At 40.7% G+C, this 18,152-nt stretch overlaps 2 protein-coding genes across 2 annotated transcripts in view; one reads left to right on the plus strand and one right to left on the minus strand.

The window, feature by feature from the left end:
- Window positions 1-4,254: 4,254 nt before the first annotated feature.
- Window positions 4,255-16,670, minus strand: LOC139713950 (histone deacetylase 3-like). The gene is made up of 11 exons (XM_071625670.1): window positions 16,569-16,670; window positions 13,046-13,128; window positions 11,130-11,354; window positions 9,904-10,016; window positions 9,135-9,268; window positions 8,144-8,298; window positions 7,710-7,864; window positions 6,071-6,129; window positions 5,484-5,563; window positions 4,994-5,154; window positions 4,255-4,340 (listed from the first exon to the last, which is right to left on the minus strand). Exons 1-11 carry the CDS (start codon window positions 16,624-16,626, stop codon window positions 4,268-4,270), a joined length of 1,296 nt encoding a protein of 431 aa, XP_071481771.1. The 5' UTR covers window positions 16,627-16,670; the 3' UTR covers window positions 4,255-4,267.
- A 210-nt stretch (window positions 16,671-16,880) lies between these two features.
- LOC139713949 (uncharacterized) overlaps window positions 16,881-18,152 on the plus strand; it is a 122,268-nt gene continuing 120,996 nt past the window's right edge. The window contains exon 1 of the mRNA XM_071625669.1: window positions 16,881-17,126. Within this exon, the coding sequence (XP_071481770.1) occupies window positions 16,881-17,126 (246 nt within the window). The remainder of the gene's footprint in view (window positions 17,127-18,152) is intronic.

Below are 18,152 nucleotides of genomic sequence, written 5' to 3' on the forward strand. Positions count from 1 at the left end.
AAATAAGAAATCAAACGCAACTCTGAAAATCAAATGCAAGTCCATCAAATCACACGGAACGCTGAAAAGACTTGCGTTTGATAATCATACGAAACTAGAAAATTGTAGGGAACTTTTTAAAACTCAATTGCGTTTAAACGCAACTCTAAAAATCAAATGCAAGTCCATCAAATCACACATAACCCTGTATTTAAACGCAAGAGCGTCGCAGAAAAGACTTGCGGTTTTTGTATGAAACTATAAGAAACTGCGTTTAAACGCATCTCTAATCATCTCCGGAAGTGTGTTATTTAAAAGATTTGCACTATTTTTTATTTCGTAAGCAAAATTAAAAATTAAACGCAATTCTGAAAATCAAATGCAAGTCCATCAAATCACACGGAACGCTGAAAAGACTTGCGTTTGATAATCATACGAAACTAGAAAATTGTATGAAATTTAAACTCAATTGTGTTTAAACGCAACTCTAAAAATCAAATGCAAGTCCGTCAAATCACAAGCAACGCTGTATTCAAAAAGCAAAAGCGTTGCAGAAAAGACTTGCGGGTTTTGTCCGAAACTAGAAACTGCGTTTAAACGCATAAAAATTTACGGAAGTGAGTTATGGTTGGAAAGGCTCGCATTATTTTTTATTTCGTAAAGGAACTTTCGCCGTGACCGAACTTAGTCTGCACTTGCAGGGGAAAGACATCGCAACATTCACACGTCTGCCGAAACACATGCTGCTTCACAAAATGTCAATGAAAAAATGACAACGAATTATTGTTTAAGTTCGCTATGCCGAAGGTTTAAATCTCAGTCCAAAGTTAAATTAGTCCGACAATGGAAAGAAGTTTGTTTTTACGAAGGTTATACATGTAGTAGTCCGAAAGATGTCGTTTTCAAACAAACTTTTCTTCTTCTTTTTATTTCAGACGGGCCTGCGCCGTACAGAGCGGTAATGTTACGAATCGGAGCGCGAGAACAATTCATTTTCAGAGTATGGCAATACCAATTTTAAACAGAACAAATATGGCGACTTAGGGAAGGAAAATCACACATATTTCAACTCAGTCGGCACTGAAAAATTATCTCGACAGAATCATGCGAAATCACACGCATATCTTCGCAGCAACGCACTTGAATTTAAATCGCAAAGTTTAATGCAATTTTGGGGAATTTGCATTTCATATTTCAAATCAAGTTTAAAAAGTAGTGTCTAGAAACGGGCCTAGGTTTCCGATCCCGCTCTCTCAAAATCTCTCTAGAGATTTGGAAATTGTGCGTTGTCGTTACTAACCCGCGCGAGATTTATGCATGAACTAAAACATTATTGTTGCTGATGTTAGTAGGCATGTTTTGGCGGCAAAATTAATAAGATTTGGGTAGCGATCCCCATCGTGATCCAAATCTATACTCTGTACAGGGGAAATTAGTTTTCATTTATAAGTCGACAAAATGTCGACTTACGCGTAAGTCGACATTCGCGTAAGTCGACGTGTTTTGCTCAGTCCCGATTATGTCGACTTACGCGAGGTTGACTGTAGTCATAAAAATACTGAATAGACATTCAGTGATATCTTTAACACTATAGGAACGCCAATTCTGACATTAAAGAAGGTAGCAATCTCCATTTTTGCCTCATTTGCCATGGTAATAGGGCTACTGTAAAAGTGGACATTTTTGCGGTGCTGAAATTTTTGCTCATATTGTGCAACCAGAAACTAGCGCGAAAATAGCCATATATGTTCCCATACTTACTGTCTTGATTCCGCGGAATTAAAAACATGTGAAACTGGGCCGAGCGCGAAAAATTAGTCGTGCGAAAATATCCACTTTTACAGTAGTTCATACCATTAATCACTGCATTCCAGAGCTGCAACATGATTGCCACCTGTTAGTGTTGCAGCAGTTTTATAGTAAACATGACACAAGGTTTAAAGAGTTCATACACTTGTGTAACAAAGATCTTGGAAGGGGATGCATCTCTAGACAAAGGTGTGAATGGAATTGTAACTACATGTTATCGTTCTAAGCTATTGCCGCACAGCTCCCTTATACTTCCGGGGAGATATGAACTCTAAACAATCATGAGTTCCCAGTACAAGAGGATTGAGAAAGACCTCACTCCAACAGATATACTAAGGTCAGATTACAGTAACAATTCCGTACTGACAGAAATAAATCTTATACTCAAATGTTCGTCATACTAGCATGTTGTCATGCATATTCATTTCTGAGTAGCATTTAGTGCACATTATATTCAGGTTTTCAGTCCAGGGGAAGGGAAATACACACATACGGTATATTTGAATGAGGGTGTCCAAATACGTACTTCAAGCTCAAATTCTTTTCGTCTGAACATGCTTTCAAATGAAGGTGAGATCACTTAACAAAGACAAAAACTTGCATCCACAAATACATGCATTCATCAGCCCACCAAGCACATCAAAATACCACTCTAGAAACAGGCTTTGTGTGATTATTCATGATTTTACTTCCAATCACACATTTCTGGCAGCATGCCATTACTGCAATGTGGATGTAAATACTGAATCTGCGTATATTGTCACAATCCGAATATGATTTGTTGTGTGTTCTAACCTTCCTTCTCCATAGATATATCAGTCTGACTAAACTTGAGACCAGTCTTGAATATGCGAACTGTCTTTCTTCATACGTTACGAGACCTTTTCCTTTTCTTTTTTCCCCCATCACTGGACCATCTATTCGCAAGGAAATTCGAATTATTGTTTTTTTAGCATCAATGATCAAAATTTGTTGTGATGTTCATCATGATAATTGCCATATTATTTAAAGACTCCAATTTCTTTTAAATGACTATGCATGTATAGCGGATTGAGTCAAGCAGGTATTATAGCAGGTTCCGCTAGGCACTATACTTATTCATCACAGCTGGGACTGTTTCTTTATAGACTGGTTTACTATTAAACATTTTGTGCTTACTTTCCTCATGACAAAGGTTGCTCTTAACAACCTGAAGCAAGTTCCACCTGGCCTTGCCTGACATAGCAACAACAAATGCATACAAACTGAAATTGCCAGTATTACTGTAAAACAAGAAATGTTCGCGTGCATTTTAATTTCGCGAATTTCGCGAGCGCCAAGATTCGCGAAATTAAAATGCACGCGAAATTTCTTATCTACACTATATGCATTGAACGCAAGAGGCAATTCGCGAAAATTTCTTGCCACGAAAAAGGCGGTTGGCTCCAATTCGCGAAAATTTCGTGCCGCGAATATAACATGTTTTACAGTAATGCATTGAGGACTAGTTCCCGCATATACTCGGGCAGGTGTCTATGGGAAAAGCCTGCTAACAGCAAAATCAGTTCATCCTCAACAGGTTTAAACTGCCTTGAGTACATATGGTAGGATGAAACAGCCATTGCTAAGCATTCAAAAAGAAGAACATCCAGGCATTTTTAGTATATGCACAACCTGGCCTTTGGAATGCTAACAAATGGGCAGTTTCTGTATCTTTTGAAAAAAATAATGAATGTTGTATTTCACATGAAAGTATTGTATGAGGGGATTATCTGCATGTCATGCCACAGAGAGGTCCATGACATTTAACACAACTTTCGTTTGAACAATCCTAGTCGCCGACCAATCGTTCATATGTTGCGTAAAATTGTAGTTCTACATCGGCTGCAAAATATTTTCGAAGACGGTGCTGGTGGTATGTTGGGCAAGCCTCTGGCATGCTCTCAGGTTGTCATGGAAACATTACTGATACATACAAACATTAGATTCATATACATAATGGCATGCTACTGTTTCAACATCAGCCAAGCTTACAGCAGAGTTTAAACAAGTTAATACACTATCCGTTGTCTGCAACCTTTGTGGAGGAAGGAGTCTGGTATTAGTCTGTCCAGAAGTTGATGTCTTGACAAAGCAAATCATTCTGAACTACTTTTGTGAACTGCAGCATTAAGACAAAACACAAATTTAAACCAAAAAAACAAAACACAAATCTAAACAAAACAAAACAAAACAAAATGAACACAATGTGGCCATCCATTAAATACACTAGATCTCACACGCTCACCACGCGATGATGTTACCCTTGGGGAGCAGCGCACGTCTCGCAGATGGGTGCGCAAAAAACTTTTGCAGTGAGTTTGCACCGCATCCCTGGCAAACGAGAGACAGTTGCCAGGCCTTATACGACAGTCAATGTTTGAGTCAGATGCTACTGCATCCGTCCTAAAGAAGTGACCGAGAGAGAGAGTGTCCAGAGAGATGCGGCTCACAGCAGTCGTTATACGTCCAGCACACCATCCTCTTTGTCCTGGTCCTTCTCCCCGTCGTAGAACTCATTTGCTGGCTCGATCCTGGAAAGGAAATGTAGGACAACCGTTGCACCCTTACACAAAAACATTCTTGGCTTAATTTGCGGGGGGATGGGGTAGTAGGGGAGCCTTTTGGCCATAGTAAATCAATAATATCTTGCTTTTCCTTTTCCAAGCAGGCTAACAACATATTCAGTTGATTCATTCACTGTTATCAATGGCATTTGCTCATGTACATGTATATATCTTTCCTTTTAAAAACAAAATAATGGTAGTGACAACAATTAGACAGCAATAACATCTCAATGATAATAACATTACTACTGATGATGATGATAATGATGACACTAAAAACAATCATACTTCTGGTAATATTACTACTACAACTAATGATAACTATAACAAAGATAGTAACTATGATAATGAAGGCTACGTCTACAACAATAGTGCTCCTAATGATAGTATCGATAATTGTTGCTGCTTTCAGTAATAACACTATCATCCTCATCATCATCATCATCATCATCAACATCATCATCATCATCATCATCGTCATCATCATCATCATCATCATCATCACAATCACCTTCATCATTACAACTATCATTTTCCACTTGAATAAACTGGTATTAATGAGAGAGGGATGCCCTCCCAGTGAGAGAGAGAGAAGGAGTAGGTGGGGCACATTAACGTACCTCTCATCCTGCTCCTTGGTGCTGTTCCTGACGTCTGGGTCCGGCTCCTCTGTGTTCTCCATGCTGAGGATATCTGGTGGCACGTCCTGCATCTGGACGCTGGGCGCGTGGGCGATGCACTTCAGGTTGTCCTGCACAGCTTGCCTCACCTGGTCGATGTACTGTGGGCGCAGATGGGTAGGATAATACAAAGAGTTTGTCAACTGTCATTACTAAACAAGTTGAAAAACTTCAGCAATCTAATTGTTTGAGAGCCATACGTTGATGCTTACTGGCTACACATTTGATATGAAATTGCTATTATGATCACTGATGAAAGCCACTATAAACATGCTACTGCATTCTTGCAGCAAGAGTTTGGGCACTTTGCAAGAGATTGCGAGCCATGCATCCAAACCCCCCGAAATTCTTGTGTGCTGAGACAATGACAACAAGATGTACACAGAATGCAATCATTTCTGGATGAAAGAGGTGAGGTGATCAGACTTACTGCTTTCGTGTTTAGGTTCTCAATCCTCGTTGTCGTGTCCGGATGTAACGTAAAGTCTGGGGCAAAGTACTCAAAGTAATCTGGGCATCAAAGAGAATTTAAAATTCGGCAGCGAAATCAGTAGGCAACATATTTCTGTGGAAAAGACATGCATTCTTATCAATCCAGAAACAAGAATTATAAGCCCCAAAAATCATCATTAATATATTCCCAAAGTCACAGATACTAGCTTTGGTGTTGTTTGATGATATTGTTAGTCAAGTACTCACTGTACATGTTAACCATACACACAAGCTTTTATCAGTTTAATAAATACATTTTTATCAAGTGCAATACAAATCACTATGAAACAGGTCAAGAAACAAGGATATCAAGTTGAACACAAACAAATGAAAATAAATATTGTGGGATTGATACCAGTTTTCAACGATTTCTGAAGATCAGGTTAATGTGAGGCAGAGTACAGGTAATTCAAAGATGCTATGTATAAAAATGGTCACATCAGCACACTCTTTAGACAAACTGGTCATCAATAAAGACCTAATTTTTTTCCCCCTCTGGTGCCCCCTCACATGCATAAGACTCACCGTTGTATGGAAGTTCATTGCTAACTTCTTCATCTAGTAGTAATGAAGTTTCATATGTCCTGGACAAGGTAGAAGGAGAATGGAAGGTGAGACAGAGTTAGGATTTACAGGGTAACAAAAGCCATGATCTAAGCCTGAACTTATCTTGAAACTGCATGAAGACACAACCCTAACTGCCTGGGGGGGGGGGGGGGAGGCCTGGGAGGCCCCCCCCCCTCCATACTTTTGGCGATTGCATCGCGACCGCTGGGAATTTTGGTTTCTTGCTTCATGACTTTTTCCCCTGAAGTCTTGCGCACATTTTGATACCACATTTGTCCATATCGGACCTACCTAGCGGGTGTTATGGGCCAATTAGTATGCGCATGTCATTAAAATGGCTAATCGCTGCATATATTTGTGTACACTTACATACTGTCAATAGACCATGGCTTGCATTACTTTATAAATTTTGCTCAGGAATTGGCTTTCCACTTGGTTCATGCTTCTATATTGTTCTGAAATAAATTGGGCAAAGTTTAGAAACAATGATATACATAAGGAATATAAAACAATAGAAAACATAAGAAATAAAAACAATACAAAACATAACAAAAAAGTTGTTTTTTTCTCGTTTTCTTTTCTCTCTCTGATTTATTTCACATTTGGGAAACATTATTCTTCATTATTACAGTTTTTATGTAATTTTGTCCTTGTTTAGACTGAAATTATGAAAATATCCCCCAAATGCATAAAATACGCATTATGAATAATTAATTAGCTAATTATGCAAAAAATTGCATAATTGACTAAAATAAACTACACCATCAGATTCAGCACGCGAAGATCTATCAGCACTCAAATTTTCAAGTTCATCGGACATTGCGTTTCCGAGATCAATGGGGGGGGGGGGGGGGCCTCCCAGGCCCCCCCCCCCCCCAGTATTTTCATGGAGCCAAATAGCCCAGTACAGTACTAGTAAGGGTTAATGGTAAAGTGTAAAGCAAACAACCATAGACAACTGAAAGACATTGCATAAATGTCTTGTATTATTACCAACCCTTCACCAGGGTTTCGAAGAGTAGAAGTGCACAGTAGCATCATTCAGCGGCAAAAATTATCAACATGATAGGATAAAAGATTTCAAGTCTTTACAGATGTCATCAAAACCCAACAAGAAGAAATACATCACTATAAATGGAACACTTCAGTTCATTTGAATTTCAAGAGAGTTCCATACCATGCATTATTATGCTAAATGTCATGCTGCTGAATGTCATTGCTGGCTTCAAAATTTTGATAGTATAGTAGTCACCACTTTTTATAAATGAGTCTAGTAACACAGCTGTTACCAGTGTCCTTATGTAATAATCTTTATATCTATCATTATCATGTGTGTATGTGTATATATAGAGAGTGACAGACAGACATACACACACACAAATAAACACAGGAATATGCATACACACAATTTATTCTAATTAATGAATTCCTGTGTCAAATTGTTTTTATTGCAACTGTTTTTCAAATTACTCTTCATCATAGAAAATAAGCGCCAATTAAGTGTTTTAGCACTTGTATACATGATTTCTTTTAATTCATTTTTTTTTCTTTAATATCGCTAAACAATTTGCAAGCATCTGGACGTTCGAAAACTCACCAACACCTCGCCACATTCCTCACTGTGTAGCCGCCCCCGCCCATGACCAGTAGGGGGACGTTGAACCTCTTGACATACTCCACGCACTCCCCATGACCTTTGATGCTGAGACTGAAGCAGCCCAGCCTGTCGCAGCCGAGCGAGTCTGCCCCGCACTGGAGGAACATTTGAAAAGCAAACAAACAAACACATGAACAGAAAATTGTAGAAATCAGCAATGTATGGGTTGTAATGTAAAGGTTGCAAAAAGACTAAAGTGAGAAAACTTCCACACAAGGAGTGATGAGTTTTTTGTGGCATTTCTTCAAAAAAAAAAGGGGGGGGGGGAAAAATCTGAAGAGGTGTGTGTGGGAGGGGCATGTTTGTATGTCCAATTATCTAATCCACTTGATCTTCGTAACCTCCATGACATAACATTCCATCGGATGACTGACCTGTAATACTATACACGTTGGTCTGTAGAACTCCATGACGCTCTGTATGACCGGCTTGAACAGGCCCGAGTACATCACATCGTCTACCCCATCCTTGAGTGGGACGTTGATGGAGTAGTAGCGGCCGTTCTCAAGTCCTATCTCGTACATGTCACCTGCAGGATGTAACAAACATGCAGCATCCATGAAAGTGACTCTCATTCACTTAATTTGAATCTTCGGCTTCGAATTCCCGATTTCCTCACTAGCATCTCTGCGGTTGGTGATATTCAGAATGACAGTGGATATTAATTATGAGTGTATTGAAACTTGTACTGTTGCCGTCATTGTTGTCAGAATTGATGTCATCATAATCATCATCATCATCACCATCACCATCACCATCACCATCATCATCATCATCATCACCATCATCATCATCATCATCATCATCATCACCATCATCACCATCATCACCATCACCATCACCATCACCATCATCATCATCACCATCATCACCATCATCACCATCATCACCATCACCATCATCATCACCATCACCATCATCATCATCATCATCATCATCACCATCACCATCATCATCATCATCATCATCACCATCATCACCATCATCACCATCATCACCATCATCATCATCTTCATCATTGTCATCATCATCATCATCATCATCATCATCATCACCATCACCATCATCATCATCATCATCATCATCATTTCTCTCTACATCACTGTCACCAATATTAATTTAGCATCAAAAGTAGAGTAACATTCATTTGTAAAGTATACTACTAGTACGATTTTCTTCTTCCTCTTCTTCTTCATTTTTTTTCTCCTTCTAGTTCTACCTCTTCTTTTTCTCCTCCATATACTTCTTCTTTTCCTTCTTTTTTTCTTCTCAGTCTTCTCCTGACACAGCAACAATAACAAATCAAGTTCTGCCACAGGCTGCATGACAGCCTCGAAGCGAGGCTAATGTGGCACTCCAACTGACCTGTGCCGGGGAAGAAGTGGTTGCCGTATTTGTGGAATGATACCGTCATGACCCTGTCTGTGAGGTAGAAGGCTTCCTGCACGCCGTCCCCGTGGTGGATGTCGATGTCAATGTACAGCACCCTCGGATGGTATCTGTGCCACAGGGAACACCCCAGAGATCAGACGCAGGGAGGGAGGGACATAAAAGGGATAGTGGCATTAGAATACACCAGCATAACGCCCTGTTGCTCACGAGGGCACAGTTTCCCATATGACACATGCACCAGCCTCCTGCCATGATAAGCATCCATTTTTTCTGTCCATGAGATTTGCCACGAGACATGCTTATGTCAGCAAACTCAGCTAAAGGCAGAGAACAATGAAAAATAAATTTTTTCTGCATTCACTCTCATCCCTTTCAGTGCATAGACTAAAGCATGCACATAGTAAGCTAAAACATGAAGTTGCATCACAGATATTTGAAATGTTAATTAATTTAAGAAAATAAGCACTGCATGCACATGAGGCTTCCAGCTTCTTACACTGTTCCTGTTTTGATATGAGACCAATATGTATTGATAAAGCTACATTTCAAGCCTCACAAATGAAAACCTGCTCTTCCGACTGTGCATCATCATGAGTAGCATTAATCAATCCACTCATTCAAAGGTTAAGTCTCGTAATTAGCTTGTTACAAAGCAATTCACACAACATGCTCCACCACCCAGATATGTCAGAATGGGTAACTGAACAGCTCAACTCATGCTTGGGAAGAAGGGGGCACTCACTTCAGAATTTCCAATATTGCAATGACGATGTCGTTGACGTAGCAGAACCCGGATGCCTCGAACTTCTTGGCGTGATGGAGACCCCCAGCCCAATTTACTGCAATGTCACAGAGCTGGGGAGAGAGAGAGGTAGGATGTAGCAGATACGAGTTACATTGATGACAATCTTCTTTTCAATCTTCCTTTGCGAGATGCGACCAGGCATCTCCAATCTTCATTGTGAAGGAGGAGAGAGAATGACAATAGGTGCTCTGATGAAAAGATCCAATTATCCAGTGTTTCTGTAACTCTTATGAGTTTTGATCTTGTAATCTTCCTCTGTCGTTTTTTTCAGTTTTGGTGTGGATTTTTGCTTTTTCAGAGGTTTCTTTGTCATCACCTAAGCTAGAAAAGCACTCTGAGAGCGCACCAGACCACCGCCAAGCAGCTCATTTCCACCCATACACGAGTACCGAGTACGCATGCTGATAATCGCCCAATTTAAAAGAAGCCTTTTTTGTGTTTATCTCATCAGCTTCCTGCTGCTGCGCGGCGCCTTGAGCAGAGCACCCACCTTAGTGCGCATATGCAAACCTCAAATATGTGCAGCTTTAACTCCCAAAGTTCATTGACCCTATTTGCCTACAGATTAAAAAATCCTTCTTTTTTTTTTTTAAATTCCCTGATCACTATAAAAATTTAATCATCTGTTCCTTGTGTCATTATCAACATTTCCAGTAAGTTTCATCCGAATCCCCTTTACAACTTTTTGAGTTATTTTGCAAATAGACAAACAAACCAACGCCGACACGAACATCACCTTCTTGGCAGAGGTACTAATCCAAGAGAGGGTAATGGCACTCTTATTAGCACATTCACATCTTCATCGAGATTCTTTCTCTTTGTGGAGAGCTGCAGCTGATTGTAATGGATGAAAGGAAACATACCTGTTCCCAAATCAAATGCTTGAGGGATGTAATTCCTATACGGAATAGATTCAAATGAGTGGGGATAAACCTCTGACTACAGCTGCCTTCTATGATCATGGAAGATGAAGGACAGTTCATTGCTACAATATCACATCAACATGCGGCACTGAAGCGGCTGCAAATACAAATATGGTGAATTTATGTTTGTTTGTTTGTTTGTTTTTTTTCTCGGAACATTTGACAGAATCATACGGCACACAAACATAGGGTTCTCAAGAAGAAAGCTTGCCATGGATTTGCAGAAAGGGCAGCACTCACATTGTTGTTTAGCTTTGTTGCTGCTTCTAACGAGGCCCCCGTGTACATGGAGCAGAAGTCGAAGAGCCCCGGGAAGACGGGGCAGTCGTCCCCGACATTGAAGTGGCTGAGGCTCTTGGTGAAGTTCTGGATGTTCTGGGGAGTCACCCGCTGCAGGAAGTCAATGTAGTCGTCGGAGTGGAAGCGACACATGTCGTGGGCCGTTGCTCGGTACGGCCTGTAAACCTGACAACAGAATGCAGTCACAGAGACAAAACATGAGTAGCAATTTTCTAATGCTTCTATAGTACAGAGCAAAACCCTTTTATCACTCATCAATGTATCAACTAGATGATACAGTCTCCACGGGACAAAATGGAACCAGACGCTGCTACTGCCCTCATCATCACACAATGGAATAACTTTTGAAAATACATTTTTTCTGAGAAAATAGAAATCTATGTCTGATGGTACATTTTGCTGAAAAAACGAAGAGCTTCAGATACTTTTTACAAGCAAAACTCACCATCTAAACATACTAAGTACTGATCTTGCAAGGACGTATTAACCTGGTTTATGCCTCCAGTTATCTAGCATAAAATACAAAACCTATCACTCGTTCTCATTACATGTTATAATTTTCATCACTGTGCATGGCATGATTCACAATGTAGTATGACAAATTATTCCAGAATTTTGGTAATAGTGTGCAAAAGGATGATTTCTTACAAGTTACAACAAATATATGAATGAAAAAAAAAAGACCATAATGGGCAACAGCTGATATTTTAGATGAGAACTGTTATATTATGACAAATGCAATTCAATACTTTCCAAAGACAGATAGCATTTAGATAAATGATTCAAAAGACATTAAAGCAATCATTATTATTGATCATAATTGCATATATTTCCCTGCACATTGTGTAATACATTTGTATTAAGATTTCAAACTACAGCAAGAAAAAACTAGAAATGTCGCTACAGCGACTGGTTATACCCCCACCAAACAACATTTCATAAGCTTTGGTCAAAACAACATTTCATAAGCTTTGGTCAAAAAACTGAGGAAGTAGTTAAATCCGCAAGATCTTCCCTTGATCTTCTGCCATTAATATGCCTTTACCATGGCAACGTACTTTCGGGTACTGTCGAAAAATGCGTCTTGCACATCTACAACCAAAGGCACACATCTGTACCAAGTTTCATGGAAATTGGGCAAAAACTGAGGAAGTAGTTTGCAACACAAAATTTTCCATCATTTTGGCTCATAATATGTGAGCTGTTACCATGGCAACATACTTTTTGTCACTGTCAAGAAATGTGTCATGCTGACCTATATCCTAAGACAAACATTCAATATGAATTCCATGAGAATTGGAAGAACACTGATGAAGCAGTTTTGCCATGAAGCATTTTGCCCTATATTTTACCAAGAACATGCCGTTACCATGGCAACGCACTTTTTGCCACTGCGGAAATATGTGTCTTGCACATTAACATATTCAGATGAACATCTGTACCTAATTTCATGAAAATTGATCAAAAACTGTGGGAGGAGTTTGTACCCATTTTTGCCCATAATATGCCGTTACCATGGCAACGTACTTTTGGGTACTGTCAAAAAATATGTCTTGCACATCTACAACCCAAGGCACACATCTGTGCCAAGTTTTATGGGAATCGGTTGAAAACTGAGGAAGTAGTTCGCGACGCAAGATTTGCAACGGACCGACCGCCCGACCGCCCGACCGACCGCCCGCCCGACCGCCCGACCGCCCGACCGCCCGCCCGACCGCCCGACCGCCCGACCGACCGCCCGACCGACCGTCCGCTGATTCCTATATACCCCCTTCAAACTTCGTTTGGCGGGGGTATAAAAAGAGGAAAGAAATACATGTAAGATAAATGAGTGCAATGATCAGAATTATATTTACCTGCATTTTCTTGTAGAGTCCATAGTTGAGGACTAGATTGTGTGTGAGGGACAGTCTGTGGGGCTTCATGGGATGTCCAGGCCCTGGTAGAACAAAGAAACAATAATTATGTTCTCATGTTAATTCAATTTAAATCATATCCCCCACCCCATTTCTCATCATTCAGGTTCTGTGAATATGGCAAGTTTGTGTATCTTGAGGGTATACTTGTTGAAGGGACTACAGATGTTTTGGATTTCAGTTTCAGATATTTATCATGCAAGCTACAGCTGTAACTATTGAACGTTCAGAATATGCCATGGTAGGAAGCAGTAAAATTATACCAATCAGCTGCAGCTCTATTAATGCCATTTTCAGTACCGGCACTCTAGTCTTAATGAGTTCAGCTTGCGGGTTACTTGTTCACTTTATTATCAATGCGCAGGGAAAAAAAAAATACTCAAAAGGGACTTCGGTTGGTTGAATGTAATGTTGCAATGGTGAAAATTTTCAAACCCATTTGAAATACATTATTCGAATTCCATTTGTTACGTTTAATTTGGCATGTTTTTAATTTCAGTACAAGTTGTGAAAATATAAAATAGTATACAAATAGTGAATGGTCACGAGTGCAATGGTACGAGATTTCGCACGAGGTGAAAGATAGAGGCGCTCTATTCAACGAGGCGAAGCCGAGTTGAATAGAGCGCCTCATCTTTCACCGAGTGCGAAATCTCGTTCCATTGCACGAGTAAAGACCATACACTATTTGATTTATACAACGTCCAAGTAGATCTTTTTGGTCTAAGTAGGCCTAGAAGTCTATATATGTATGAAAAACATAGCCATACTTACATGTGGATCCACTGCGATTCTCTTTCTGGCTTGTGCAATCAGTGCGTTTAGATACAGGTCACAGCCTAGCGCTCATACACGTACACTACCACTACGAAGGCCTACGTACGCGCATGCATGTACCGCACACGTACACTGCGCTAGCTGCATGTGATCCTCAATATGCAACACACAGTACACGCAGTACCGTACAATTTCTCGAACCGTGGAATAGAACGAAAAAATCGAACCAAGTTGCACGCAAAAATAGAACCAAAATTGCACGGCGCGCTGAATGGAGTACTTATTGAATATCACGTGACCGACAATCCTCCAATCAAATTACAAGGATCTACTTGGACGTTGTATAATACTAGATGCGTCTATGTAGACCAGCCTTTAACAAACAAAAAATTGTGTTTATTTTTGTGCTAGTTTCATGTCGTGCAAAATGTACGAAAATTTCAACTTTTACAGAAATGGATTTGACTACATTGTACTTTTGGGGTGAACACACACTCTCCACCCTGTGACTGGCTATGAATCAAGTGTGTTGTGCCTCTTACAACTATGTATACAATCTAAGTGTTAGGTTTCTATCCAACTTTTTTTTCAAGACATTTTTCATGAAAGTTAATAAATTTCATCTTTACCATGTTTACTTGGAATGCAGGATAGGGTCTACGACTTGAATTACGAGTCACATCAGTCCGGGAAACCCACTCACGAGGCCTGCTCCCCCGTACATACACTCCTCCGCCTCACGAGGCCCCCGGAGAGCCTCATGACACTTCCGGGGAGAGAGACTCAAGAAGCTCCCTGTTCACTTTTTATGCATCTCACATCTGACATATAAATTGTCGCAACTTTGCACAGTGATTTTTTGTTACACACACATGTCCACTATCCATGATGAAAAGAAGAAAAAATTCTGTCTGTTTTTTTTACAACAATCGAGTTTTAATCAACCGATGCACAGCAACCCATCGAAACACGGGCGCCAGCGGGTTCGCTCAATGCAAGGCTGCCGCACCTTAGCGGCCTGATCCGACTATATATTTTCGGTGCTTTTTTCTGCGGCTCTCACCTCTCCACGCAAGAATCAGCCTCGTGAAGCTGAAGTCTGACATCTTTTTACAAAAATTCTTAACGAGAAAAATAAAATCAGTTCTGACCTGATCGTGTGCATATATATTATTCCAAATTACTATTCCACGCTGACTAAGTAGGTGGGTACTCCAGTTTGTTAGCAAACTAATCACTTTGTAGGTATGACGGGTTCACTTTCTTCGTCGATTCGGCCGTCCGCTAACCTTTGGGCGCTTTTTCTGGAATCCCACGACGTGACGTCACATCATCACGCATCCAGCACATACAGACAGCGCGCAAATTTCAGAGCGAGCTTGCGCACGCACCTGATGATAAAGTATCCTCCGGTATCCGTGTGTGCGCAAGCTCGCTCTGAAAATCTCACAGCTTCTGTATGTGCTGGATGCGTGGTGTAATGTGAAGTCGCGTCGCGGGATGATTCCAGAAAAGCGCAAAAAGGTTAGCCGACGGGGGAATTGACAAAGAAAGTGAACCCGTCATACCTACAAAGTGATTAGTTTGCTAACAAACTGGAGTACCCACCTGCTCTATCAGCATGGAATAGTAAATTGGAATATATGCACAAGATCAGGTTAGTACTGATTTCATTTTTCTCGTTACGAATTTTTGTAAAAAGATGTCAAGACTTCAGCTTCACGAGGCTGATTCGTGCGTGAAGAGGTGAGAGCCGCAGAAAAAAGCACCGAAAATATATAGTCGGACCAGGCCGCTAGGTGCGGCAGCCTTGCACTGAGCGAACCCGCTGGCGCCCCTGTTTCGATGGGTCGTTGTGCATCGGTTGATTAAAACTTGATTGTTGTTGTAAAAAAAAAAGAGACAGAATTTTTTCTTCTTTTCATCATGGATAGTGGACATGTGTGTGTAACAAAAAATCACCATGCAAAGTTGCGACAATTTATATGTCAGATGTGAGATGAATAAAAAGTGAACAGGGAGCTTCTTGAGTCTCTCTCCCCGGGAGCGTCATGAGGCTCTCCGGGGGCCTCGTGAGGCGGAGGAGTGCTCGTATGGGGGAGCAGGCCTCGTGAGCGGGTTTCCCGGACTGACATAGAGAAAATCTACATGGTGGTACATAATGGGGAATAGACAAGACTATCTGACATATGAAAAAGTGTAGGGCTCTGGTAATTTATCCCCCCCCCCCCAATAATTTTTAAGTGGCCATCCCGATTGCCCCTCTTTGTACACCCCACCCTGAGGCCTGAGCATCCCCCCCTATCCGATTTGATAATTCAAGCATGATAGATAACATAACAGAGTTGAGAGGATATTCTGCCAAGATTGGGATCATATCCACATGACGTGACACATTCCTACTCTCACGCTCTGCGCTCTTCTGTACGGGACAAATTTTGACCCCCAAATACAATAGCCTCCTAGCTCCTTTTGCCGTGCCAGTCGGCCATCCTTTGTTTCCTGCCCCACGAATCCCGCGGATGTGGAGGTGCTGCAACTTCGCGAGCCGTGGTCTAAACCTGTGTGTACTAGAGCGAGAAGGGGGGTCACGTCTCCACCAGGATCAAACTTCGCGATATCAATATTCTGGTTTGCTACCCCTTTAAATCAGCCAACTCTAATCATAACAAAAACAGGGACTTACCATAGTGAAAATTTCCGACATCGGCATCGTAAAAATAGGCTATTGTTTTATTTGACATCTTCGGATTTTCAGGCCCCAGTTCAGATCAGAACGAGTCAAAAGAACATGAAAGCTAATAAGTAAATTGTTTGGTAAAATTTTGTAATGGAGATTATTAAGATAATATTTCACATAAATGAAAGGGCTGAAAATTAATGAAAATTACTTTAAAAATATCCTTTCTCCGAAATTTCATCTCTCTTCATAGGGAATTATAAATAATGTTGGCACAATGAATAAACATGACCGAGTGAGACTAAAGAGGAATTCAAAATGGCTGCGCCCTTGGGCTCAATAACTCTCCGGCTCCCGTCGGCAAAATTTATTCGCAAACGTCGCAAAGAGACGAAAGACCGGACAAACACTTCTGAAAATGCATCAGACGAAGTTGAATCTACCTCTGGAACACATGTCTTTCGTAAAAATTGTTCCTCGGAAATAACGTGCCTGCCAATAATTGTTGAGTTCAGGCGCCTTCTCGAGAGCGCGAAATACAATTGTGTGGAAGTCGTACCTGGGGTAAGTTTATGTATGATCGCGCTAACGTCCATAGAGCTGTACAACTTGACATAGCAATCGACATAGTGCAGTGCAGTATACAGTAAATGTTCTATGATCATTCTCATAATCTGTCGATACAACATAAAATGGATTCACTCAAATGAACTCATCAACATCTTGCAGTCTCATTCATACCCTCTGCCCTGGAAAGGGGAAATTGATGGCATTAGTTTTTATCCTGAAATACACTATTGTAGGTCCCCATTCCATTCACCGCCATTCATTTCGTCATTAAAAGTTCAATTTACATAGCCGGTGACCAGCTGGTGACTGCTAATACTAATAGTACACATGAATACTATACGAATAGTGCTATCCACCTCCTTGGCTCCAGCTCCATTAGCCCTGGAGACCCGCCGCTCTGCGGCGGGGTCCTGGCGGCTACCTCGCAGTTTCGTTCAAGTGAGAATCACGAACAACTCCCTATTGCCACATATACGGCAACTTCACAAATAAACCATAGCTAAATTTCTATCATAAACACAGTGACAATAAAAAATGAAATGTACACTACCCCATTGCCTTGTTTCTTCTCACCAATTTATCTGGAAACTGCAAAATTTTCCACATTTTTTAGGAGTAAGCGGCCTGCCCTAGTGGAGAGCTTTGCTGCTATTTTGAACGTGTATATATCCATTTGTACGCATCTACGCATGCGTGAACGGTGACGTCACCCTTACGGATGCTCAAGGATATGAATAATGCATCATCGCACGGTGCATATAAGGTGAAATGAATATGCATCATGTAGCGAGCGATACAGCTGTCAATGGACCGACTGAATGCATGCTGTGCGCATGTGCAAGTGATTGTGAGTTTTAGTGAGCATCGGTGAGCTGAAGATATTTGCCTTATAAGACAGCATTTTCTGCATCATAAGCAATGAAATGCATCAAACAGTCGCCGATGTGAATCATTTAGGTTTAATGGACCCATGTAAGTATTCCTGGTAGTTTTTGTTGAAAAATTAAGGAAATACAGCGC

This window comes from Diadema antillarum, unplaced genomic scaffold (assembly GCF_040938485.1).
Source record: "Diadema antillarum isolate AM-2024a unplaced genomic scaffold, OU_Dant_1.0 seq00002107_RagTag, whole genome shotgun sequence".
In the NCBI taxonomy this organism is placed as follows: Eukaryota; Metazoa; Echinodermata; class Echinoidea; order Diadematoida; family Diadematidae; genus Diadema; species Diadema antillarum.